General features: G+C 52.3%; 5 protein-coding genes across 5 annotated transcripts; 2 read left to right on the forward strand and 3 right to left on the reverse strand.

The window, feature by feature from the left end:
- Positions 1 to 218: 218 nt before the first annotated feature.
- MIND_00889400 (uncharacterized protein) lies at positions 219 to 3,464 on the reverse strand (the record flags this gene model as incomplete). Its single annotated transcript, XM_037365544.1, has 6 exons — positions 219 to 1,004; positions 1,053 to 1,759; positions 1,807 to 2,003; positions 2,054 to 2,836; positions 2,885 to 3,158; positions 3,206 to 3,464. The coding sequence occupies 6 exons, from the start codon at positions 3,462 to 3,464 to the stop codon at positions 219 to 221; spliced, it is 3,006 nt and encodes a 1,001-aa protein (XP_037218786.1).
- A 437-nt stretch (positions 3,465 to 3,901) lies between these two features.
- On the reverse strand, positions 3,902 to 6,935 carry MIND_00889500 (uncharacterized protein; the record flags this gene model as incomplete). The annotated part of the gene is made up of 6 exons (XM_037365545.1): positions 3,902 to 4,717; positions 4,765 to 5,474; positions 5,524 to 5,720; positions 5,775 to 6,566; positions 6,616 to 6,883; positions 6,926 to 6,935. The coding sequence occupies 6 exons, from the start codon at positions 6,933 to 6,935 to the stop codon at positions 3,902 to 3,904; spliced, it is 2,793 nt and encodes a 930-aa protein (XP_037218787.1).
- An 834-nt stretch (positions 6,936 to 7,769) lies between these two features.
- Positions 7,770 to 8,639, forward strand: MIND_00889600 (PITH domain-containing protein; the record flags this gene model as incomplete). The annotated part of the gene is made up of 6 exons (XM_037365546.1): positions 7,770 to 7,961; positions 8,014 to 8,042; positions 8,097 to 8,190; positions 8,231 to 8,334; positions 8,381 to 8,489; positions 8,535 to 8,639. The coding sequence occupies 6 exons, from the start codon at positions 7,770 to 7,772 to the stop codon at positions 8,637 to 8,639; spliced, it is 633 nt and encodes a 210-aa protein (XP_037218788.1).
- Positions 8,640 to 8,722: 83 nt separating this feature from the next.
- On the reverse strand, positions 8,723 to 11,498 carry MIND_00889700 (uncharacterized protein; the record flags this gene model as incomplete). Its single annotated transcript, XM_037365547.1, has 8 exons — positions 11,349 to 11,498; positions 11,126 to 11,299; positions 10,916 to 11,080; positions 10,801 to 10,866; positions 10,654 to 10,741; positions 9,699 to 10,605; positions 9,462 to 9,648; positions 8,723 to 9,415 (listed from the first exon to the last, which is right to left on the reverse strand). The coding sequence occupies exons 1-8, from the start codon at positions 11,481 to 11,483 to the stop codon at positions 8,723 to 8,725; spliced, it is 2,415 nt and encodes an 804-aa protein (XP_037218789.1). The 5' UTR covers positions 11,484 to 11,498.
- A 4,500-nt stretch (positions 11,499 to 15,998) lies between these two features.
- Positions 15,999 to 16,778, forward strand: MIND_00889900 (uncharacterized protein; the record flags this gene model as incomplete). Its single annotated transcript, XM_037365548.1, has 1 exon — positions 15,999 to 16,778. The coding sequence occupies one exon, from the start codon at positions 15,999 to 16,001 to the stop codon at positions 16,776 to 16,778; it is 780 nt and encodes a 259-aa protein (XP_037218790.1).
- Between the last annotated feature and the right edge of the window lie 9,735 nt (positions 16,779 to 26,513).

Raw genomic sequence — 26,513 nt, forward strand, 5'->3', positions numbered from 1 at the left:
CAAGGGAAAGGCATTGACATGTAGCAGTGTAGAGATCGAAAGAAAACTTTCTAAGTCTTTCTTGTTCTAGTATTGATTCGCCAGCATCCAGACATTGCAGTTAGCGTCCAAGTACAGTAAAAATACATCTCGACAGCAACAGGAAAACAGGGCAAAATGCTAACTAGAACGACGATAAAATAGACAGCACAGGTCAGGAGAAAGAGAAAATTGTAACTTCAGACTTGCTTGGATCTACTGCGCGTGTTTTGTGCTGGAGTTTTGTCAAGATCTATGGTGACGACTTCTGGTTCATCGACAGGTGGTGTCTTTCGTTTCGTACCAGGTTTTCTGCTACTCTCCGCAGGAGGCTTAGTTGTGTCGTCATCCGCTACCGCTTCTTTGGCTTTACCGCCACGGGTAGACTGGGCGGTCGTAAGTTTTTTGCGCCGGTGACGAGCGGCATTGCTGTCCTCGACAGACAGCTTGTGGGCTCTGGCTGGGACGGACTTGCTTATTCGTTTGCTCTGCCTCGTTGACGCTTCCACCTTCTTGCTCCCCTTGCTACGTTGCGTCGGCTTTCTTCTGGTTTGTATGGGCATCTCTTCAACCTCCTCAAACTCTTCCTCATACACAATCGGCCCATCCCACCTCGCCTCCGGCCACGTAACATACTTCTGCTCTCGTTCAGTGAGATACTCCAACTTAAGCCTTTTCCTACTCGCCCACCGCGTGTTCTCATCGCTGCTCTCCCAGCGCGATTTGCGTTTGTGACCCGCAAGCACTCCCGCAACGATGGCATCAAATAGGTCTGTTTGCATGACTTGGGAAGGACGGGATTCGAAGGCGGAGATGTTAACGATGGCAACGTCGGTGGTGTCGATGTCTTCATAAAGAGTGACCGCATCCTCCCTGGGTATTTCGATTGGAAAGGCACATATGGCGCGCAAGACCCTGCAGCTGCCGCTATTGGGGAGAGCATCAAAGACGCGCTGCAAGTGAGATTGGGTGGTGTCGTCAACTTCCTAGTCAACATGTAAGGTCGCGAAAGATGGAATAATAAGCAAACTGACTTTGAAGAATGCCTGAGCATTCAAAACTGACAGTGTCGCTTGCAGATCCGAAGGTCGCACAGGTTCTTGGGTTAACAACGCCTTCAACGCTACCCAGACAAAGTTTCCATCAGCCAGTTGGATGGCGAAGAGTAAGTTGGCGTTTGATGAATGCGGTAAACAAAACACGGTGCCCACACGATGTTCCATCCACGAAAGAGTGTCCTCTATGGAGACCGCCTGATGGGCAAGTGGTCGGAAAGATTCAAAGTCGTCTGCAGCCACCGGAGACCATTCTACCTCGTCGGACTCTGTTCGGTAGAAACGAACTAGAGTTGCAGGCTTTGTCGCCCATTGCGGAGAACCACGTGGAAAAGAGAAGATTCGATCCAGACGGTTACTCTTACCCAAAGCCTGGGTAAGATAAAAGACAAGATAGTGGGTCAGAGATTCTGATGTTCGAGGGATGTTTCGACGAAGGCTCTGAATGAAGGTTGCCGGATTTTCGTTTGGCCCTCCTGATATTGGTCGAGTCGGAAAGGGAAATAAGGTCCTTGCGATAACGAGAAGCGGCGTCGGTTCATCGAGTGCCAACTCCGTGAAGTTTCCATCCTGAAAACGCGCTAAATCGCGATACATCAGAGGAATTTGATCTTCTCCGAGCAGTGGCGAGGCATTGTGGGTCGCCAAATAACGCAATAGGATTTCGAGAAATAGGTTCTTGTCCTCTAAGTCAATCGTTAGTATTCAACCTGGAACCGGCTTGTAAATTAACCTTCAGACACTCCACGAATTTTGATTGGATAAAAGCTTGCTGCCCAAATTGGCGCCTCCCCTTCAGCCCCTACGTACTCGACTGCATCCATCGGTCGGAAGGAGACAGCATGCTCCATATATTTATCGAAACGCGTGTGCGGAAAATGCAGACCTTCGCAGAGCAGGAAAGCAATGAACGTTGCTGTGAACCGATGTCTGATGAGCGATTAATCAGCATTCGAGCAATCATAGAGCAGAAACAGTACCTGCCGCGCAGCCAGCGCCAAGCTCTCGCTATTAGAAAATGGCCCGCAGGAGACTCACGCAGAGCCGAAGGTAGAAACTGAGCCACGTATTGTTCTTGCTGAAGAGGGTCATCAAATGAACCAGTGTTTGAGGTCCAAGCGAAATCGCTGCCAGCTCCATCCTTGAATCGCTCTTTTGGGATCTTGATTCCGGCGCAGATGATTGGGCATTGTCCCTTCGTTAGATCCATCCACGTTTGAAGTGCTATTTGTAGGAGAGATGTGCCACACAACTGGTACGAGAACATATCGACAGCATAACTCCCTTCATCCAACACCAGAAACAGTGGGTCTTCGCCAATGAAGGTACGGATTTTGCGAAGTGCGATAGTTATGTTTTCGGCCAGGTAGGTAGAATCATGCTCCAGCAGCTTTCTTGCCAGTTCCTCGAAAGGTTCCGTGTTCCTTTCAGCGATATTTCTCGGCCGCAGTTGCGTCACGAGCCACCGTTTCTTTGTCTCGTTGGAAAATTTTGCATCATCAATCGACGCCTCTTGCAAAAACATCAAGAAGACCATAAGCCGGCTCAACAAGATGGCACCAAACATATTGGTCACAACCTGTGTTGTTTGAGGCACATCGCCCATCCTAAAATCGAACTGGCACTCGCGTAGCAGCATTTGCAGATCGTAGGACCCAAGACGGCCGCTATCGATATGGACGCTGAGGTAAAAACCCCAGTTAGAGCAAAGACCTTCATAGCAAAGTCGGGTCTTCCCAGTTCCGGATGCATTGACCAGAAATCTGAAGATTGTTAGTGACGTTTCAGAGTCAGTATACGAAGCAACTGACTTGTTTGTTGGTGTGAAAATATTCGAGACGCGTTCATGAAGAATATCATCGTGGCAGAACCCTCCCAAGTTGTGTAGAATGATGGATAGATACTTTGATTCTTGATATAGGTGGAGAGATTCCAAAAACGCCAACGTTGCCTCGTCTGTGTAATCGGTGTGTTTCCGTGGCTCCCAAGGCTCTAAAAGCCCACCGTTGATGGCAATCTTCATGTCGCTGCGAAATGGATCCAGAAATGACCTTGCAAGTGATGAAACGAAGGGTGGGATGAACGCTACAATTGGTTGAGCATTGTAGGACACTATTTGACCTACTACTTACGTGAATTCTTCACCAGCGTCCAGTCTGCAGCGAGTCTTGCCCGTTGCATTGTATGATATAGTCTTGGCTGAGTGTGGAGAAGCTGGGAACAGAAGGGAATAGCGACAAGGTCTTCGTCGACTGGTCGATTGGCGTCCAAAAACAACCATCTCAGCAACAGCGAGAGGAATTGAGCGGCAACAGCCAAGCTTTCGATACGGGGATAGCACGCCTCCAGAGCAGCTAGCCGCTCACAAATCGAAGGAAGTGTTGGCTCCATGGGAGGCTGGAAGGGACGCAATAGGAACCATTGTCAGGCTCTTTTGTGTTTGGACGTTGTGGATGTCGTTCATCATGATGACTAATCACCAATTACAACGAGGTCTATATTCATCCATTCCTTGTCCGTTTGGCCTCCGCACGTTCCTCACTTCGTGTATTGCGGACTGCAGGGGGAATTTCTGTCTCTCTCCTCCCTGGGCCAGCTGGGTACTATCACGCGTTCTCCTCCTTTCCCTGCGAGCCAGACTGGTGTTTCGCTCGGTTCATGATCAGTGGCTTTGCTGCTCTCAGCAGCAGAGCCAGCGTCGGTGTCGTTCATCTCTGGGCTTTTGATACGTCTCGCAGTGTTCCTCGTGATCCCCTCTTCTCCAAGTTCAAGTACCAGCATCATTACAGTACAGTACAACAACCGCGACAACTCGGATTAAAAGGAGTTCATCCCTTCCGCGTCCTCTTTGCCTCCGCACGCGTCTTGCTTCGCGTATTACCTGCAGGCGGCTTGTCGCTCTCCGCTGGTTGAGCCGCCTCTGTCATATCAATATCACTCTGCCTCTTCCTTTTCTTGAGAGCCAGACTACGGCTCCCATCTGGTTCATCGCCGGGGCTGTCAGAACGTACGACAGCCTTGCCTTTGTTCTTCTGCGCAGCAGGAAGTGCGGATTGCGGCCGACTTGAAGTAACCTTCTTCACCACAGTCGATTTCCTTTTGCCTTTGCTGCTTTCAGCAACAGGGCCGTCGTCGTCGTCGTCGTCGTCTAGCTTTTTGGCACGTCTCATGGTCTTCCTTGTCGTTCGCGGTTTTGCTGCCGACCTGCTTGCTGTCGGTCTCTTGTTCCTGGCTCGCTTCGGCTTAACCACTAACGGTTCCTCAGATGACATCCGCCCATCCCAAGTCGCTGTCGGCACTGCCTGGTGAATCGCTGCCTCCTCCGGCACAAGATGTCTGATGCGGTGGGTGGCAGTATGCAGAGCTCCATCGTCCGATTCCCATCGCGACTTGCCTGTATGGCCAGCAAGCACCCCAGCAATCATTGCATCAAACAGCTCGGTTTGCAACACTTGGTCTTTCTTGGTCTCCAGTGCTGCGAAACTGAGAGTTGCTGCGTCAAATGTGTCCTCAGGGAGAAATTCCTCCAGATCCTCGATCTCAAAGGGGAAAGAAGACACGACCCGCAGAAATCTCTCGCTACTGAATTTCGGCAGCGAGTCTACGGCCAGGTCGATGCGCGATCGGGTCGTTTCATCAACATCCTACAGTGACATCAGAGAGCAAACAAAAAAAGGGAAAGTAATCGTACCCCGGAAATATGATTACGCTCTAGATTTGCGAAGGCCATTGCGAGTTGATCTGAATCGATAGACTCCGCCGTTGCGAAAGCTTTGAGTGCAACCCAAACCAATGATCCGTCGGCGAGCTTGAGAGCACAGAATAGATCGACATTTGGTGAGTGGATTGGGAGACAGAATGGTGGCTCTTCCTGGCCAGCATGTTCCATCCACAGAAGCGTTTGATCTAACGACGTGGTCCGCGCAGCGAGCGGTCGGAACGACTCGAAATCGTATGGTGCTGTTGTCGAGTGTGTAATCTCGTTGGTGTCGAGACGGTGGAAACGGACGAGTGAGGCTGACTGGTCCGCCCAAGGTGGTGGTTCAGAGGGAAAAGCGAAAATCTTGTTCAGTGGACGGTGTGGTTTGAACACCTCGGCCAAGTACAAAACAATGCAATGCACAAGACCCTCGGTTGTTTGTGGAACATTCGTTCGCAAACTACGAATCAGAGTCGCAGGATGGTGTAAGCGAAATCCCGTTGCTTCAGGGAACGGAAACAAATGGCGTGCAATTTTGAGAAGTGCAAGGGGCTCGTCGAGCACTATTTGACCAAGGTTTCCGTCCACAAAGCGTGCCCAACCATCATAAACAAACTGAGTTTGGTCACTCCGAAAGGTATGGGCACCGTCTCGAGTGACCAGGTAGCGTAGGAGTATATCGAGAAATAAGTCATGTTGCTCTGTGTATGCGGGGTCAGATTGTACCTTCCGCCAGTGAGAGAAACAAACTTGGCAGGATAGTCAAGACGTTAAATCCGGCAAGTCTCTGCTCCCAGAGCCGATGAGTCCCTTCTTCGCAGGAATACTTGACTGCATCCACTGGCTGAATGGATAATAATGAGTGCAGCATGTCGTCAAGGCGAGTGTGCGGGTGTTTGAGGCCTTCTGTCAACAAAACGCCGATAAACGCTGCTGTAAATCGATGTCTGGCAAACATTAAGTAATGGGAAGCTTCGACTCAAGCCTGATCAAGTAAATACCTTCCACGTAACCATCGCCAGATACGAGCAACAAGAAATTGGCCCGTAGGAGAGTCTCGTAGTGACGGTGGTAAAAATTTGATGACATACTTCTCTTGCTCGTTAGGATCATCGAAGGCTCCGGTATCGGATGTCCAGACAAAATCACTCCCATCAGTATCGACGAACTCGGATTGAGGCAAGTCAATTCCAGCACATACGAGAGTGCATTGATCCCCAGTCAACTCCCGAAACGCTTCTATGAGGATATGTAGCAATTTCTTCTTGCCGCGGAAAGCATGAGTTAACAGTTCCAAGCCCATTTGTGCTTCGTCAATGGCAATAACTAGTTTTTCGTTGCCTGTGATTTTCCGAATCTTTCGGAGGGCGTCTCTTATGTTTTCGGCAAGATAGGTGTCCTGTTCCGTGTTGATTAGACTGGCCAACATCTCGAAAGGATCCCAGATAGTGTCCCGAGTCAAACTATGGGGACTGAGCTGCACTAAAAGCCACCACTTTTTGTGCTCTTCTCTCAAGTCTGAATTTGAGTCGTTGACCGACTCGAGGAAGAGCAGTAAGACCGACAATCGCGCTAGCAAGATTGATCCCAAGAGATGAGCCATTTTGGGGATGTTTTCTGGCGAGGTAGGATTTTCATGATGGTTGGATTGGAAATCCCGCACCAGAAGTTCGATATCCCGTGAGCCCAATCCACCACTGTCGACATGGAATGTAAAGTAGAGCCCCCACTTTGCACACAATCCCTCGTAACAAAGGCGAGTTTTGCCTGTTCCAGAGCCATTTACAAGGAATCTAAGAAGGGCTAAGCGATGCGAAGTAAGAGTTGACGAATGCAATCTACGTGTTCTTCCCCGCAAATATCTTGGTAACCCGGCTGTGGTGCGCGAGCTCTCCGAGGTCGTGGAGAATGATGCAAGCTTTCGAAGGATCGTTATACGGGTTTGGAATCCGAAGCGATTCAATAAATTGGTTAATTTCTGCATCGTCGTAAACGTGACGTCCGCTCCATGGTTCAAATATAGTTCCAGTTTTTGCCAAAGCTTGCATCCTTGAGCGCAGTTCATTCACGTATGCATGACCAGGGGAAGGTAGGAAGGGAGGAAGAAAAGCTGCAAAATGATTAGCCAAACCCACGCAATTCGGAGGACTACTCGTCGCCATGGTCCATAAAACTGATCAACCCTGCTTTCCCAGTACGGTAGGCGTGTAACAGTTCTCGGTGTAGGTCGAGGCGTTGAGACAGCAGCACTTTGCAATTAGAGACTTGGGTGCAACTCTCATCTATTGGCCGACACGCTCTCAAATAAGAGCCTGCGAGGATGACTGCCAGAAATTCGGCAGCTATATCCGAACTCTCGATTTCAGAGTGAGCCGCGACGAGGAGCGCTAGTCGTCTATCATTAGAGGATGTCTGGAGCTCGAAATCGTCCACAGAGCGTTTTCCCATTGCTTCGACTGTGTTGGTTCAAGACACAATTGTTGAGTGACACGTATTTATGATCGCTTAGCCTTCACACGCACTTCACTCTCACTCTCAAAATGCTTGACCAACGAGATGCCAGTGTGGTCCAATGCAAGTACTAATACACTTGAGAGTGAGTGATGTTCCCATATCAAGACGTAAGTGTATCCGTTGAATCCATATGATATCACCTCCATAACGAGCTCAAGGGGTGACTTTTTGTTGGCCATGACGATGGGAAGATGGCGAAGGCTCTTATGGACCGATGTATTCCTGTGGTGGTCAACATCGATACCTTAGGTAGTCTGTCACGGTGCAGCACGGTGCCGAGAGTAAAGTTGTCGGACGAGCAGTGAGTGTTTGTGGGCCTAGTGCGAGTCATTTTTAACCATCGTGTATACCTGTTAATGTATGCCCATTGTACCCAAGTTGTGTAGGAGACATGCTTTTTTTTTCAAGCTTACCAAGTTTCCGTTGGGAAACTGTACAAATACAATACTGTAGGTGTCACAGTTACTCAACTGTTCTTTTTGATGCCACACCAACACGACGAGCACTGTGGCCACGAAGCCACCGACCACGACCACGACCACGATACGGCAGATCTTGGAGCGAACGACAACCTTTTCAAACAGATTGACCGCGACAATGTTGTTGCTCTAAATACTCTCGCCGCTGGCTCTCTGGTGATCAAACCTTGGCACGAACGGCTTGACGAAACAAAGGTCCTGATCTGCCAAAGAAAGATGCGCTTTTCGTCCGTCTGATACCACTTAGGCTCTCGAATCTGACGCTGACGACCAAATGTTTGGCTTTTTACGCACTAAGAGAGAGATCAAAATGCGATAATTTTGTGCTAGCATCATCCGCATTCCATTCACCAGTTCCGTCCGCTTGCGTTCTCTCCTTCTCAAGACCGGTCCCGGCGACCAAACTCCGTCGAAAGTCGCCTTGGTAAGAACACAACTATCCAAGACGCGACTCATCAGAGTAGTTTGCAAACGAAGACAACTTTGACTTTGATGACGTCGCTGACAAGACTCCGACACAGGAATTCATCGTGGCCCCAGGACGCGAAGTCGGAGAATACGCATTGAGGTCAGTGTGCTGAATCAGGATCCAAGTCCGAGCCGACTTTGCGCAGAACAGCGAAATTCTCCAACTTGTCATCCGTGTCGCTCTTGTTCCCTGCCTCGCAAGGTGCCGACACCACCCAAATATATTATGTCGGCTTTCTGGGCCACTGGACAGAGGTTTGTCTCTTCAATTGTCCAAGCCCCTTGTTGACACCATCGTAGCGCAAGAACAGTGCGGTGATTACCGTTTACGAAACCCAAGCCAACCTGGCAGACCATGAAAAGATTCAAGGGACTGATGGCGCGACCAGTAATCCCGGTTTCTGAATTCAAATGCTGAAGATGTTGTTACATGATGCCTTGTAGATAATAATACAGAATTGTAGATGCGTTTATATTCCGAAAAATGTTTACATTCCACCTCCACCCGAATCTCCGCCCCTCTGCATAAAGTTTTGCATCATCTGGAAGCTCACAGCACCGTTTCCTCCACCTTGAGGAGGAGGAGCAGTGGTAATCGTGTCAGGATAACCAGAGCCCATAAACCCACCGCTCATCCCATTGCCTCCGAACTGGTTGAATCCCAAACCCTCTTGTGGCATCATGGGACCACCACCACCACCACCCATCTGAGGTATACCACCAGGCATTCGTCCCGCAGCCGCAGCCGCAGCAAGTCGGTGTTGCTGCTGTTGTTGCCAAGTTCTCGCCAACTTGAGCAACGCAGCCGACCGCTGCTCCTTGGTCAACTTGATTAGATGCGCCATATTTTGGGGTGTGATGAACTGTGTCAGGAATTGCACAGGCACAGGCATGCCCTGCTGTAGCAAGAATGCGTGGATCTGATTGCGGAAGTTCGTCAGGTTTATTTGTGACATTTGTAGTTGTGGCGCTTGTGGCTGAGCTGGATTGGGCACTGGCGGTGGCGGGCCAGCAGCAATATGGTGACTCGGACCGGCAATCGAGGGTTCGGCAGAAGGGTATTCTGGCACCCCAGTCGTTGGGAAGAAAGTACCAATGAGGTTCATTTCTGGCGATGGATAAACAAGTGCGTTAACCGTGGGCTGTGAAGCCCCAGGCAGAATCCATGATATAGTAAAATGCTAGTAGATAAGTTAGTTCGACAAGTCATAGCATCTTCGGACTCACGGTATTTTTCGAGCCAACCAATGTTAAGAGAGTTCGGAACGCTACGTCGTTGTTGGGCATATTTGAGCTGGGATTCGGCCCTAAAACACACAAAGCAGGTTTGTGTCGTGAAAGAAGCTCGGGAAGAGGCATAAACGGTTTCTCGGGGAGCGCAAACATCATTTGCTTGGGCCACATTTCCGGTTTCCTATGAAAGATCGGCTCAGTAAGCGCGAACCAACTTAAAAGGTAACTTACGCGTCAGCACTTTGATTGTGTCGATAACTAGCTTGTAAATGACACACGATGTTTCGTGGCTGTCCGAGGTTATTAGTCCCCGTCCAAACCACAGGTCCTTGCCAGATCGGACGAGGCCCTGCTGTTGATCCGGAATTTGCCGTGTTTTGTTGTCGAGAGCGTTCTTGTTGCTCGATCATCTTTTGCATTTGAGCCATAGCAGCAGGGTTACTCATCAGAGTTCGGTTGGGACCGCCGCTCAATGATCGCATATGACTATTTGGTGGTGGAACAGGAAGGGCGGGTTCAACCGCCATCTTGTCTGATGATTCTTCCTGTTTGGAAGGGCTGCTTTCTGCGATAGATGATGGAGGGGGAGGAAGACTAGGCTGTGATGGGGATTGGTGCTGATGTTGAAGTTGAGGTTGTTGGTGTTGCAAGGCCGCCTGAGCCGCAGCGGTTTGTTGCATAAAGGCCGTTCGTTGTTGGTGAAGTAGAAGACTCTGCATCATTGATCTCAATTTGTCGAATTGAGCCCTTTTCGGCATGATTTGTTGGGCAAGCAGTTGGGCTTGTTGATGTTCGCCTCGCGCGCGCATCTCTTTCATCTGTGCGTCAGCGGCGGCGATACCGGTTCCAAGAACACGATGGAGCTCTCGTAGTTGCGCGAAGTTGACATTTGCAGGGGTAGGTGCCATTGCTACTGGATTAGGGTTGGGAGTGGGGTTAGGAATAAGATTTTGAGGAGGAGGAGGAGGTGGTGGTGGTGGTGGGGCGACTGCGGCAGTTTCTCTTACAGGCACGGGTGCCGGAGAAGGTTGTGGAGGCGATGAGTGGGTGGGCTTAGGTGGAGAAGGTATCGGAGGTGCTGATATCCTTGGCCGCTTGGGTGACTGGGGAGTAAGCGGTTCAGCAGCGCGTTTGACGCCTAATATGAGTAGTGAAACGGATTCAATGGGGTCAGTGACTTGCGCACCTTTCTGTGGTACCGTATAGCCTGCGAGAAGCACGGTGTCTTGTGATCTAGTTATGAACCAGGGAGGAATGATTGACGAAGAAGCGGACTAGTGTTACAATCGGTCAGGAACTGGTGTAAAGCTAGGTCGAATAAAAGCCTGCGTACAGCGTGAAGTTGGGCGAATTTGGGTAGCTTGGTTTTGATGCTGATGGAGCTAAGATGGATGCTGCGCTAGAAAAGGAATTAGAAACAAGGGTGGGTGGGTGTGCATCTGACTTACCTTCTTCAACTCTGTTGGAAGAGATTCCCAAGTCACATAGTCCAGGGCTGGTGAGTTGTTGCATTGAGGATGTTCAACGTCATCCGGGATTGCAGCAGAGAAATGAAATATGTGCGAGGTCAAAGGACTATTTTTTGCTCGGTCCTCCGTGAATTGGTCGAACAGCTGCAGGGTGTCAAAAGGGTCTAGCGTAGTTTTGATTCAATTCACCTCAATAGCGGCAACAAAGCCCTCCAAAGCAGCCATCCCCATTTCTCCGCCGCACGAACTCTGACCCATCCCACATTTCACCGCCTCATTGAGAACAACCTGGATATCGAAGAAGAAATTCTTGCAGACTATTGGAGTGTTCTGCGTCCCATATATAACAAATGCCGCGCGGAACTAGTGTCTATGAAGGGAGCGTTGACGGCCAAGGAATTCCTGAACATACCACAGCATTGAGGTTCGTATCTTGGAGTCGCTTGAGCATTGGAGTGAGATAGAATTGTCGCAGAGTCGGCCATTCTAGAGCGAGTGCAAGGGAGGAGTCCACAACGAAGGCGATGGCGACGACCGAGTCTGCCATAATGAACCTTGACGAAGACAAGCGAGCGCGACGTGACAAGGGTGACGTGACTGACGTCTTAGCGCGTCTATCAGAGTCTGAGTCTTTCTTTAACAGCCACACCCACCCTCGTCGTCGCCCAACATGACGAAGACCTACTTGATGACGAGTCTCATCGAAAAGGCTAGTGTGCACATGTGGCTCATTAGCTTTATACTGACTCTTTCACAGATGCAGTCCCCAGACCAAGACTTCCGGTGAGGGACGCGTCGTGGACCACTTGACGCGGCGATTAAACATCGTTGTATAGCTTCATGGGACTCAATGACTTAATGAACGAGATCAAACAGGATCAGTCCTGTTTTGTAGGAGACGAGTCTGTCGAGAATAAGGTCCTCAATCAGGTTCTCGCATTGGTGGAGGATAAAATATCTGAAGTCAAGAACCAAGCGGTCAAATGGTCGGTTATTCTTTACGTTGGGCTGCCTATGCTCGTGAAACTCATTTTCCCCTTGAAGTCTGGGCCAGTTGATTAAAATTCTCCGCCAGTCCCAAATGGAACTCGTTGTCGATAAACTGATCGACTTTTCTGGTGGCCAGGACGAAGAGTTGCGTGATATCTCAGGCCTCGGTTCGCGAATCAAACTTTGTCCTTTCATGCTACTTATTCTATCTTAGCCCTTAAAACGATTACTGCAGAGCTTCCTCCTGACGGAAAGATAGCAGCCACAGCTTGCGCAAAGCTGACTCCCAAGTTACTAGGTCAAATCTCCAATGTGCGTCTCTGTTCCTTCAAATACCTCTGCTTATGTTTTTAGTCCTCGACCCCTCCCGAGGCTCTTGTAGAAACGCTAGCGATTCTTTCCATCCTGATTTCGAGGTTCCCTGCCCACTTGTCTAGCACAACGCTTTCTCCACCACCTCTCGCTGCCCTCCCTCCGCTTCTCACTCACGCAAGGCCAGTTGTCCGAAAACGTGCTATCGTTACGCTGGCCCAGTTTGTTCCCATATCTCAAACCCACCTCTTCACCGACCTCCTCGCGACACACGTCTTCCCGTACTTGGCAAACAATGCCAATCTCGAGAAGCAGCGGACCACTGTTCATCTCATTGCAGCTGTTGCGCGAACTGCGCCAACTCAGATCGCGCCAGTTCTTGCGGAGATTGTGCCCGGAGTCGTGAAAGCTGTCCAACGGGACGACGATGAGTTGCGCGAAGGAAGTCTCCAGGCGCTCGAGGCGCTGGTTCTGCGCTGTCCCACCGAAATCACACCTTACTTGACGCCGATTATCCAGGCTGGCGTCCAATTCATCAAATACGACCCTGTAAGTAAACTACCTATCTTGCATCGCACACTTACCCGTGTTAGAACTATGCTGGAGACGATGAAGACGAGGAAATGGCTGATGCTGATGACGATGAAGATGAAGATGCCGAATTAGACGAATACTCAGATGACGAAGATACTTCCTACAAGATTCGTCGCGCAGCCACAAAACTGCTTGCAGCCATCGTGGGAACTCGTCCAGAGCTTCTTGCGTCTCTCTACAAGGACGTTTCTCCAGTCCTTATATCACGATTTGGTGACCGAGAGGAAACAGTCCGCCTCGAGATCTGGGCCACCTACATTATTCTTCTCAACCAAACGTCTGTTTATGGTGGACATCCCCAGAGTGGCCGGGATGAGTCATCGTTGAAGCGAAAACGTGATACGGAGACTATGGAAGTAGAAGAAGGCCCATACAGTCTCCTGAAAGGGCAGGTTCCCAATATGTCCAAAGCATTACTCAATCAGCTCAAGTCTTCCAAAACGTCACCTTCGACCCTCCAGGCAGGTTTCACTGTTCTCAAAACCTTGCTCGATGTACTCCCTGGTTGTCTTGGGAGCCAGGCGGTCTTGATTATATCAACATCCAAGTCGATTCTTTCACAAACCCCATCCACCTCTTCATCAACTCTGCATCTCACGTGTCTTTCATTCCTAGCATCCTTTTTTGCATCCCATTCTCCTCCATCATTCTCATCATCACTCCCCAACCTCACCCCAGCACTTCTACGGAGCCTCGGCGAGCGTCACCCTCGTATTGCTTCAGAGACATTCCGTGTCTTCTCATCCTTACTGAATGCGGCCAAACCTTTGAAGGTTGGAAACGAATGGCCTGAAGCTGTCTACGACCAAGCTGTTGCACGTCTCGTTGCACACGATACTGACACTGAAGTGCGAGCATGTGCAGAAATTTGCATCGGCGACATTTGGGTGTGCGCCACTGATGTTGTCCGTAACCGCGACCGTCGTGAATGGGAGGCCATTTGTCGTCCCGGAGCCAAGACAGATGGTGCAGTCAAGGTTGTTACCCGCGTCGCAAAGGAGGTTCCCTCTGCTCTAGGCGATGGGTGGGTTAACGGTTGTGTTGAATGGGCAATGAGTCTCCTCAAACGAGGCGGTCGGGCCGGAAAGCCGGAAGTGTTCCAAGGGTTGGATGTTTTGCTGCGCAGTTACACGACGGGAGTTCCACAAGCTCTTCCATCAAATCTTGTGCCTCAAATCAAGGTTTACCTTTCAACTGGGGATATTCCCCTGCTCTCACATGCGCTTTCTTTACTCGCACTACTTCTTGAGCTTGCACCGAAAACAACCTTCCCCGAGATCGAAAGCGATCTTCTTCCCGACATCTACCGTATCGCCCACTCGCCTTTGGTGTCTGGCACAGCTCTGGATTCCCTTCTCAGTTTCTTTGCCGCCCTCGTTAATGCCGATAATCAGATTGCTACGCATCTGGTCCCGAACCTGGTTATCGCGGTTGAGAAAGCACCCAAAGCAGATGCCAGCCCCAGCAATGTTGCTAAATGCGTATCACAAATTGTCCGCAATCAACAGTCCATTGCTGCAGGTACAATTGCTCAATATGCGAAGAACGTCAAGGTACATTACTATTGGCATTTGTTATTCCTGCGCTCATCTGCAAAATAGAACCCGAAAGCGAAAACCGCGTCGGTTGTCTTGAGTCTTCTCATCCTGGGCGAACTGGGACGGTTCATGTGGGCATTTGGTTCTCTTTCATCTCTATCGCTGAATGATTTGTCAGTGACATGTCTAACCAGCAAGAAATTTTCAGAGAAGCCATCGAGCATTTTGGCTCTGAACAAGAAGAAATCCGCGCCGCTGCATCGTTCGCCGCAGGCAACATAGCTATCGGAAACTTGCAGCAATTCCTTCCTGCGATCGTCAATATCGTCAAGTCCGACGCAAAGAAGCGGCTGCTGTCGTTGCATGCACTCAAAGAAGTGGTCACCCATTGTTCCCACGGCCAACTCGAGGGTGTCGCTGATATGCTATGGGGGCCGCTGTTTGAGGACGCGGAAAACTCGGAAGAAACAACGAGGAATGTCGCGGCTGCTTGTCTTGGAAAATTGGCGACAACCCATCCTGCGCGGTATCTTCCACAACTCCATGTGAGGTATTTTATTTGCTTTTCCTTGTGTTAATCGTGCTCGTTAGGCTCGGGTTCGGGATCCCAATCCATCTTCTCGTGCTACCGTCGTGTCCGCGATTCGTTATACTTTTGCTGAGACTTCGCAATCGTATGACGAGCTGCTAGCTCCCTTATTGGTTGACTTCTTGTCGTTGATGCTCGATGAAGATATTGTACGTCGTTTCGCTGTACACGTCCGCCTTGCTGACAAAACACACAGACCGTCCGTCGACTAGCGCTTTCCACGCTCAACTCCGCCGCTCGCACAAAACCTCACCTCATCCGAGATCACTTGCCGTCTTTACTTCCAAGTCTCTACAAAGAGACGGTCATCAATGCCGATCTGATTAGGACTGTCCAAATGGGTCCCTGGACTCACAAGGTGGACGACGGTCTTGACGCCCGTAAAACGGCATACGAGACGATGTACACCTTGCTCGACACCTGTCTGGCCAAACTGGAGCTCCCTATCTTCTTGGGACGCGTACTTCCAGGACTCGCAGACGACTCTGATGAGATCAAAGTGATCTGTCACATGATGCTTTACCGGTTGTCGCAGGTGGCGCCGGCAGCTGTGTCGCAGAAACTTGACGAGGCAACGCCTGAGCTGGAGAAGACGATGAAGGGCGCGACGGTGACGAAAGACACGGTGAAACAGGACTTGGAGCGGGCAGCGGAGTTGCAGAGAAGTGCGTTGCGGGCAGTAGCTGCGCTGAGCAAGGTTGGCATGGGCGTGTCGCCGAGATTTGATGCTTTTGTGGAGGAGATAAAGAAGAGCCAGTGGACTGTTGAATTCAAAGAGCAAGTTGCACAGGCGTAGAAGAAGTAGAATAGGACGCTAGCAGTCACGAAATGGATCTGTCTCAACTGAGAGTTACCCTCCGAGTTGAGGATGCGCCTGTACCAACGTGGGTTGCTTCTACACCCAGCTTGTTAACTCTCAGGAGACGCGATAAACGGAATCCAAGAGTCGGACTGTGCAGGCCAGTTTACACGCTCACATGTCCGTGACTAACCTGTCACACGTCACGTTACGGTTCTTCGAGTTTGCCCTGCGTGTACCATGTTTTCACCTGTATTCAGTCCACCACGGCCACTCGTCATGCAAAGCCCGTCTGCAAGTCCTGCGAAGACCCGCCCATCCTTCCAGCTTACTTCTGCGGAAAGTTTCGAGGCATCGCTCATGGCTGGTGGTTATGGTCTCTACGTGTGTTTTCATTGCCACAAAAACGGCTTTCTCGCTAACTCTGTTCTTCCAAAGAAAACCGCGGAATGGGTGCGCCAGCCATCCGTCCCGGGCGACATTCCAATGCCGGCGTCTGTACCCGGTCCATCCAAGCCACCCATCTTCAAAAAACCTGAATATGTGCTCCCTCCACCACTCAGCGAAAAACAGCTTCGCAAGAAACGTCGTGTGGATAAATTCCGTATAAACAACAATGGCGGTGGCTCTCGACCATATCAACGGCTTCTTGTTGGCGAACTGCGTGGGATTGGGAGGGTTATCCTAGACGAGACTCCTCCAAATGGCGTCTACACGGAGGCTACAGCCATAGCTGCTGCCCGGAGACCAGCTGAAGAACGAAGACGGAAGAAAATAGCTGCTGACGCTGCAATGCGGGAGCGGGAGCGCAAAGAGGCATTGACCGTCAGTTATGAGGATTGCCCGACGCAACCCAACTGGCCGGATGACGACTTTCCATGGAGGCTGAGTGAGGAGCGGAGGTTAAAGCTCTTAAAAGAAGACCGAGAACTGCGAATGCGCTATATCGAAGAGTTTTTCGCAGGCGACACGGATGATGAAGACGAGGTTGGAGGAGGAAGATCGAAGCGTATCGCCTAATAAACGCTTTTGCCGTTACAATCTATTCGCCAAGACGACTGCACACAATTTCTTGAAAGTTGACGTTCACTGTAATGGAAATTCCGCTTTGATGACTATTTTGCGCTGAGTTGACCGATATGCTATCTTGCTTCAAGCTACTATCCTCCCTTGACAATGTCCTGGGGTTTCGGAAAGGATTACACTGGCTCAAAATTGTCAGGTGTTCTTTGCCACTGATTCTCATCTGCGATTGTCGTGAGAGAAGTGATGAGGCGGCGAACCAGGTGAATACCCCGCAGACAGGTATTTATTCAAGGGCGCCCTGACCAACTGTTCTGTTTGACTACCGCACCTAATTAATCGCGGGCGGCTACTCCCTCGCGCTAGTTTCCTTTCCTTTTGCCAGCAGTGGGTCTGGCGCTGCGAGCTTGGGGAGTCATGCTGGACCAACCACTCCCAGGCATCGAAGACGACATCACCGAGTTGTAAGTGTGACTTCTCTGGGTTTACACAGCGCTCACCCCTATCAGCTTGCGGACTAATGCATGTATTGGCCTATGAACGCGGTAATACCAACTGACCGTCGTTGTTTTGTGTCCAGTATGTCGGTTTTGCCGCCTTCACAATCTTAATTTGGGACCATCTCGACACGTTCGCGACTGAGGTTCTTCATTTCATCCGTTCTATCCCACTGGCTAAAGCGCCTCCTAGGTGGAATATATATGGCAAGGGAAAAAAGGACTGCGTGTGTTTGACCGATTTGAATTCTAGCTCAGAGAGCAGCACTGATTGTTTTTCCTTAGTCGTGTACCTTTTCCTGCTTGTCAGCCAAAGTCTCTCGAAACCGATTTCTCAGAGCTTACATGCACACACAGAACCGCTACATAACACCTCTGGGCTTCATCGTCAATCTGTTCGGTGTGTGCTGCTCTGTCTCTGAGGTTATTGCTGATAATGATCTCCTACAAGCGTATCTCTCTCCAACATGGACCGTTGAAGTGGGTCCCTGTAGACTATCAGCATATAGGTGAACTCATCTGCTTGTAGCGGTGTCGACACTTTATTCGATATGAGGGCTCAATGACGCTGGTTGGGATTCATATAGTCGCACTTATGATGCTCCTGCGGTACGCTTTCAGCTCCCACTGGCATACGATGCTTGATATAGACATGCCATTAGAATCAACGCAATGTACTCGGCAACGCGACCAGTCGTTGGCGCCGTTGCGTGTCTGTTTCTTGGCATGTTGACGATGAATGCCTGGCTAATGACCCGGGGGCAAGGTACACAACTTACGGCGGATTTGGATCCTCGGCTCAACTGTTTACGCTAGCCGTAATGCATAATCCCAACTCAGGCGTCCACGGTATGTTCCAGACTTTAATGAAGCTTTCAAGTACTGATCACATTCAAGCATGCACTATGATCTTTCCTCCAGACATGTCCGTTCTTATTTGATATCCGATCCTGCCATCTCAAGAAACATCCTAGAAGCACACTCGCTTCGTCGTCGGCATGGCTCCCATTACTATACGATTCTGTCGTGTTAGTCTTGACACTCATCAAAACGGTTCCTCTGGTAGCAAGGAACAGTGGCACCTTCGTCATGAAAAGGTTACTTGAGGACGGACTCCTCTATTACACGTCAGGCGCATCCAGTTCTTCCCATTCTTTCTGATCTATGGCATAGTGCTATATGTGCTGTGACGCTGGTGTTAACCGTCATGATTATCTCAGCACCCCCAGGTAGGCTTGAATATGTCGTCCTCTAAGCGCATCTCACTTACATGGTCAAGGGCTAAAGAATATCGCGGCACAGTGGGTCCCACATGGGCTATAGATTACATACTACTGTAACCCTAATGGCTTTTGCAGACTTGAACTGCTGTACGCAACCCTAACCTGTCCACTCATTCACTCTCACTCATGTGGAATGCATTTCTCAGAATAACTGTGTGTACCAAAATCTTTTATATCCTTGTCAATACTAACGCTTTGAAGGTAACAATGATGTCCCGGATAACCCTCAACCTGAAGAAATGCGCGAAGGAGCGTCTGATTAGCACGGTTGTGCGAGATCCTGGCTCCCTCGTATTTTCGCCGGCCCACGAGGCCGACCTGTCGATATTGGGAATAGATCTGGGGGGAACACGTTCGCAGCCTGATCTCGAGACGCAAAGGCAGCGCCGCCCACCAGATTGGTGATTTGGACGCCAATTTGGCTCTTTGCTTTTTGGTGTTTGGTTTCATGGCTGTAAATATTGTGTATTAGGCCTCCACTGCCAGAATCTGGAATTGTAACAGTAATTGAATCATATCTTATCTTGATCTTATTACCTTGCTTTACAAGGTCCTGTATGTGGAAAATTGGGGTGCCAAACACAGGTAAACATGAAAAGTAAACAGAGCCAAACAGATCATTAAGTGGGAGGTGGGCCAAATCTACTACAGCTGGCTCGACACAAAGATATACGGTCAAATTCTCTAACTAATAGTGGAACTCCTGTGTCGTTGTCAACAATGGTTACACACAAGATTGTTCTAGTATCGGTTTTTTGCACCCATCCATATTGTCCAATGATGTCAGGGGAACCTCCCTTTCGGCCCCTCGGAGACGATTCCGATTCCGGTCCGACTCCGGCTCCGACTCCGGTGATCGCATCACCGCCTCCTCGTCAGGCGCATCGCCGCCCCCGCCTGGCGATCCCCCTGGGACCTGGCCTGCGACATGGCGCAGGCATACTGCACGGAGCAACGATCAACCTTGGCGCGTCAAGAGCGCAGTATATAGTTCCGCTACCTAGCAGGCGGACCCTTAGAGTTTCTTCTCTTTGGATCCTCCCCTGCTAGGTCAGCCTCACTTGTATTTGCTTACTTCTATTCACTCTTTGGATCCTCCCCTGCTAGGACCTTGATCTCAGGCCTCCGGGGTTGCCCTTACAGCAGAAGAAACTCTCTACGGGATCAACCGGACAAGATTGCTAGGTTCGGGCGCTGACTCAGGCTCGGAATACGAGTCCGTTCCGCCCTCGTCACCCCCCCCCTACCACTTGTCCCCTCCTCCTCTGTCACTCCTGTCATCCCCGCACCTGTCATGCCTTCCGGAGCTACTCCTGACGCTGACACTCGGCTGGATGCACTCGAGGCGAAAATCGACCGCCTAACTGAGGCCCTTACTCTTCTCACCACCCAGGCTTCCGCTGCCGCTGCCGCCGCTAATACTGCTGGCGGACCCCAAACAACACCACCCCCGGAGACGTCGATTCCGACTCCGACTCCGGTTCAGGGCGATTCGAGGCCCTCTTTGGCGACATCAACCTCGCCTCAAAATTGGTCTTGCGACCAAACCCTCTGTTCACCTTCAACGGCGATCGGAAACGCGGCCGCGCGTTTCTCTATGCGGTCCGCACCTACGCCCGCCTTGCCCCTGAGGCCTTTGTGGTCAACGGAGAGGCGAGCGAGGAAAAGGCCGTCCGCTATGCCATGTCGTTTATGGCAGAAGGACCCGCTCAGCAATGGGCGGAGCGCCACGGAAGCAAAGCCCCATTTCCGTTTCCGTCCTGGGGCTCATTCGTTTCCGAGTTCCGACTCCGGTTCGTCGAGGAGAATGAGCAAGATCATGCTCTCTCCAAACTGGAGACTTCCGCCTATCACATGGGCACAAAGGATGTCTACCAGTACACCGACGACTTCGAGGACCTGATGGACCTTGCCGGATTCGAAGACGCGTTGGTCAAGGTGACCAAGTTCCGCCCACGGACTTGACCCCCTGATCAACAACGGAATCACGTCCTCGAACGACCCCCCGGACCTCCAGGACTACCTTAGCTGGCGCACCCGGGCCTTCCGTCAATACGAGGCCCTGGTCCGGGCCAAGCTGATCAAGTCAGCCGCCCCCAAGACGCCTGGCGGTTTGATTCGGACTCCGTTTCCGGTCAACCGCATCCCGGCTCCGGCCCCTTTCCGCCCGGTGGCTCCGGTCGTGCCACCCGTGGCCCGCGCCCCCCGCTCCGGCGCCTCCAGCTCCCGTCCCCATGGAGTTGGATCGCACTAGGGCTCGGGGTGCCCCTCGTCGCGCCTGCTTCAGGTGCGGCGACCCAAACCATCTCGCCGGGATTGCCCCCCCCCGCGGACGTCCGCTCAATGGACATCCTCGACGAGGTGATCCAACAACTCGGTGACGAGATGTTAGCGGAGTTGATCGCCCGCTACTCGGACACAGCTGCGCTGCCGGAAACAGTCGCGGAGTCGATGGCCGGAGAGGATTTTGTCCCCGCGACGAGTGACTGGTGTGCCCTCGTTCGCGTCCGTAAATCGTTTCGCTTGTTTGTATGACGAATCAATTCCTTTGCCCTACAACGAGCCTGAAACGAAAGACATACCCTCCCCCCGCCCCGTTTCGACTCCGTCTCCGACTTCGCCCGCGACTCCGGTCATCGTCCTTCGCCGCCTCACTGCCTGGGAAAAGAAACTGCCCAAGCAGTACACTGTCGCTGCTTCCCCTGGAGTGAACTCCCTCCACCTCCCGTTGGAGCTAGAGTCCACTACCAGCGCTTAAGCTCTCGCTCTCTGGCCTGGTTGACTGTGGTGCCACCTCCGACTTTATCGACACGAACTATGTCGCTCGGAATGGCATTCCGGTCCGCACCCTGGCGCAACCGATTCCGGTCTTTAACATTGATGGCACTCCGAACGACGCCCGGCTCCATCAACCAGATCGCGGACTTGGTCTTACGCTACAAAGGCCATTCCGAGCGTGTTCAACTTCGCCGTCACTCATCTTGGTAAACAAGACCTTATTCTGGGGTACTCCTGGCTGCGGAAGCATAACCCGGAAATCAATTGGGAAACCAAGGAGGTCAAGATGACACGGTGCCCCCCGCAGTTGCTCCACTTGCCGCGAGGAAGAACGCGTTGAACGGACTGAGCTACGGCGACTCCGGCTGCTCCAGAAGCGACTCCGCTCCGGCCCGTTCCCCTCGGTCTGCACCATGGACCTCTCTGGGCCTGACGACGGAGACGATTCCGTCTCCGGTGACGACTCCGCCCTGCCTGATCTGATGCCGGACTCCGACGATGATGAAGACGATGGTCAGCTTGAAGATGGTGACCGCATCTTCTACACCTCGTTCCGCCCCTCGGAGGAGATACGCGCTGGCAGTACTGTCTCGCAACGCCTGGCCGAAGCCTTCGCCAGGAACTCCGCCCCTCCGCCCTCCGAGATCCCGGACTGGGCTAAGGAGTTCCAGGACGTCTTCAACAAGGAGTCCTTCGACACGCTACCGGAGCGGAGAGCCTGGGACCACGCCATTGAACTCGTCCCCGACGCTAAGCCCACCAACTGCAAGGTGTACCCCATCTCGCCCCTCGAGCAACGCGAGCTCGACGCGTTCATCGAGGAAGGGCTTTCGACGGGCCGGATTCGCCCCTCCAAGTCTCCGATGGCGTCTCCGGTCTTCTTCGTCAAGAAGAAGGACGGCAGACTCCGCTTCGTCCAGGACTACCGTGCTCTCAACGCGATGACTGTCAAAAACCGGTACCCCCTTCCGCTGATCAACGACCTCATCAACCGGCTCAAAGGCGCTCGTTACTTCACCAAACTTCGACGTCCGTTGGGGCTTCAACAACGTCCGGATCAAGGAAGGTGACGAGTGGAAAGCGGCTTTCCGGACTAACCGAGGCCTGTTCGAGCCCTTGGTGATGTATTTCGGCCTGACAAACTCTCCCGCGACGTTCCAAACGATGATGAATGACATTTTCCAGGACCTCATCCTCTCCGGAGACGTCATGATCTACCTTGACGACATCCTGATCGCCCATTCCGACCTCCGGAAACACCGGCAGATCGTTCAGGAGGTCTTGCGGCGACTCCGGAGCACAAGTTGTACCTCCGAGCGGAGAAGTGCGACTTGAAAAATCGTCAATCGAGTGCCTCGGAGTCATCATCTCCCACAACCACGTCGAAATGGACCCCGTCAAAGTCGCAGGCGTCTCCGCTTGGCCGACTCCGGAAAACAAGAAGGACATTCAGCAGTTCCTTGGGTTCGCTAATTTCTACCGCAGGTTCATTCGGGACTTCTCGACCCTCGCGCGCCCTCTCTTCGTGCTCACCAAGAAGGACCAGCAGTGGACTTGGGGGCGGCGGAGGCCTCCGCGTTCCAAGCGATCAAGGACGCAGTCACCTCGGAACCGGTCCTGGCGATTCCGGACGACGCACGGCCTTTCCGACTTGAGGCGGACAGCTCTGATTATGCGACGGGGCGGTTCTTTCACAATCCGCCCCGGACGGGAAGTGGCACCCTGTAGCATTCTATTCCAAAAGCTTAAATGATGTCCAGCGCAACTACGAAATCCACGACAAGGAGATGCTCGCGATCATCCGCGCACTCGAGGAGTATAGACACTTCCTCGAGGGCGCCGCGCATCCCGTCGAGATTTGGACTGACCATAAGAATCTGGAGTACTTCAGGAAGACGCAGCACCTCAACCGGAGACAGGCCCGCTGGTCCCTCTACCTCTCCCGGTTCGACTTCACGCTGCACCACAAACCCGGCCGCGACATGGGCCGACCTGACGCCCTCTCTCGGAGACCAGACCACGGAATCGATTCCGACAACTCCGACGTCGTCCTTCTGCGGCCCGAACTCTTCCATGTCCGCTCTCGAAGGCGTTTCCGTTTCCGGCCCTGGTTCTGAACTCCTTCGCGACATCCGCGATGCCCTCTCCGGTGAGCCTGACCTGGAGGAGCCCGTCGCACTAGCGGCCCGGCAACTCCTAAAGGTCCAAGGTCAAGCTCGAGGCCCCCGCTCCTCGCGCTCCGACGAGTGGGCTGTCTCCGGTGGTCTTCTTCACTTTCGTGGGAAGATTGTCGTACCTAAGGATAAGGACCTCCGGAGACGCATCATCGAGCTCTGCCACGACACTCGAGTTGCCGGACACGCGGGTCGCTTCAAGACCTTGGAGTTGGTCTCCCGGAACTACTGGTGGCCTCAGATGTCTCGCCATATTGGCCGGTACGTCGCGACCTGTGACTTGTGCTGTCGCACCAAAGCACTCCGGAGACTGCCCCACGGAGAGCTGCACCCGACGGAAACGCCCCCAGAGCGTTGGCATACCGTCTCCGTCGACTTCATCATCGAAGCTTCCGGAGGCCCATGGGTACGACGCGATCATGGTCGTCGTCGACACCCTTGGGAAGCGTGCCCACTTCTCGGAGTGTCACACCACGGTCGACGCAGTAGGGGCGGCTCGCCTCTACTACCGGAATGTCTGGCGCCATCACGGGACTCCGGAGAAGTACGTCTCCGACCGCGGCTCGCAGTTCATCGCGGACTTCACCCGAGAACTCTGGCGTCTAATCGGCATCAAGCCTGCCACGTCCACCGCGTACCACCCGCAGACAGACGGTCAAACAGAGCGCGTCAACCAGGAGCTGGAGCAGTACCTGCGGATCTTTACCAACTATCAGCAGGACGACTGGGATGAGCTGATTCCGGCCGCGGAGTTCGCCTACAACAACCACGTTCACTCCTCCACGCAACAAGTCCCCTTCATGACGGACACGGGACGACTCCGCGCATGGGCTTCGAACCCGGAGTCCGTTCCGCTATGGAGTCCGTGAACGAGTTCCGCGACCGGATTGCCACTGGTGTTGCCGAAGCCAAGGCCGCGCTCACTAAGGCCAAAGAGGAGTACAAGCGCTACTACGACCGGAGACGCACTCCGTCTCCGGAGTTTAAGGTTGGCGACCGTGTTTGGCTGGATGCCTCTGACATCAGGACGACTCGCCACTCGGAGAAGTTCTCCCACCGCCGCCTCGGACCATTCAAGATAGTCGCGGAGATCAGCAAAGGTGCCTACAAGCTCGACCTCCCTCCGCGCTACTCGAAGCTCCACCCGGTCTTCCCCGTCGTCAAGCTCGAGCTCGCCCAAGACGACCCCTTCGACGGATGCCCCGGCTACGACCAGCCCCCTCCGGACCTCGAGGACGGAGTCCCGGAGTGGGAAGTAGAGGAAATCCTGGACGCAAGGGTGAGGTATAAACGGCTGAATTACTTCGTCAGATGGAAAGGCTACGACGCGTCGCATGACCAGTGGGTCCGCTTCGACCGCGTCTTCGCCCCGGAGAAAATCGCGGAGTTCTATCGTAAGTACCCTGGCAAACCACGGCACATCGCCTCTGCAACCTTCGACTCGATTCCATTCCGGTCTATGCGTCGGGGACGCCGCATTCAAAGGGGGGTGATGTCAGGGGAACCTCCCTTTCGGCCCCTCGGAGACGATTCCGATTCCGGTCCGACTCCGGCTCCGACTCCGGTGATCGCATCACCGCCTCCGTCAGGCGCATCGCCGCCCCCGCCTGGCGATCCCCCTGGGACCTGGCCTGCGACATGGCGCAGGCATACTGCACGGAGCAACGATCAACCTTGGCGCGTCAAGAGCGCAGTATATAGTTCCGCTACCTAGCAGGCGGACCCTTAGAGTTTCTTCTCTTTGGATCCTCCCCTGCTAGGTCAGCCTCACTTGTATTTGCTTACTTCTATTCACTCTTTGGATCCTCCCCTGCTAGGACCTTGATCTCAGGCCTCCGGGGTTGCCCTTACAAATGAATTCATCCTCGTCGTGCTTGTCTAGTCCGATGATTAAGATGCGGCTCCAATCAGAGTCGTCTGAGAAGCAAGTAGTGCTGTGTGGGTTGTGGATTGGTTCTATCCACTCTGCTGCGACATGTATCCGGAAGCCTGTTTCGTCTAGAGCAATAGGTAATGCTTGGCCCAACTTATGAGGTGTGAGTGGTTTGGTCATTTTGACGAAGCCTTCCTTCCCCACCATTGAAGCCAGCATTTTGTTTATGCGACCAGTTTCGATTGGTCCAATGTAGACGTCGAATGCTTTGCATCATCTTCGGGTCGTCATGCACACTTTTGGCAACCGAGCGGCGTCACGTTGGTCGCGATCTTCGGAGCCATCACGCACTTCTCCGGCAACCGATATGGAGTCGTCAGCCATCAACGAACCTTCGCGCCCTACGTCCTCTGTTTCGACCGCTATCTCAAGGGCTTCTGTTTTTATGCTCTCCTGTGAGGGTGTCGACATAGTGGCGAAGAACAACTACGATTGTTACGCCGTCACACTTATGAGTTTAAACATTCAACTCCATGTGTCCGCAGTCTGACAGATCTGATCCCTGATCACCTGGATGACTCGACTCCTGCCGTTTACGGCCTCAGCTAATCTCGGTCCCAGATCGTTCGAGGGCGGTGGGGACATGCCGGACGTGATGCGGGGATGTACCATCACCCATCACGCCAGAGAAATCAGCCCTCTTCCATCACTCCTCCCATCAAAAATTACCCCGGCAATGTCAAGCGTCTGTTCCGGCGAGCTTTGCTCGCCTGCCGCTCACGAACGTCTGGAATCGAGACTAGGCCTCAGCCTACTTCATTGATATTGACGATGATCTCTTACTGGGGACTGAAAAGACAGATAGAGATTATAAAGCAAGGTCTCAGTCTGCGTCGCTAGCGCGCAGACCCCTAGTCTAATTTGAAGGTTTGAACTTTGAAGAACACTTCATAGAAAAAAGTTATGTCTTCCACTTTCGTCCACTGCACTGCTCATGCCCCAGGTCTACCACCCACGGGACTGAAAAAAATAGGAGTCTGAATCTGACGTAATGATTGAACATCGTATCTTCGAAAACAACGAATCGCCGGTGGTCCTGTTCCAAAGCGCGCATAAGTACACGGAAA

This window comes from Mycena indigotica (assembly GCF_014461135.1).
Source record: "Mycena indigotica strain 171206Taipei chromosome Unknown Mind.scaff0007, whole genome shotgun sequence".
Classification (NCBI taxonomy): domain Eukaryota; kingdom Fungi; phylum Basidiomycota; class Agaricomycetes; order Agaricales; family Mycenaceae; genus Mycena; species Mycena indigotica.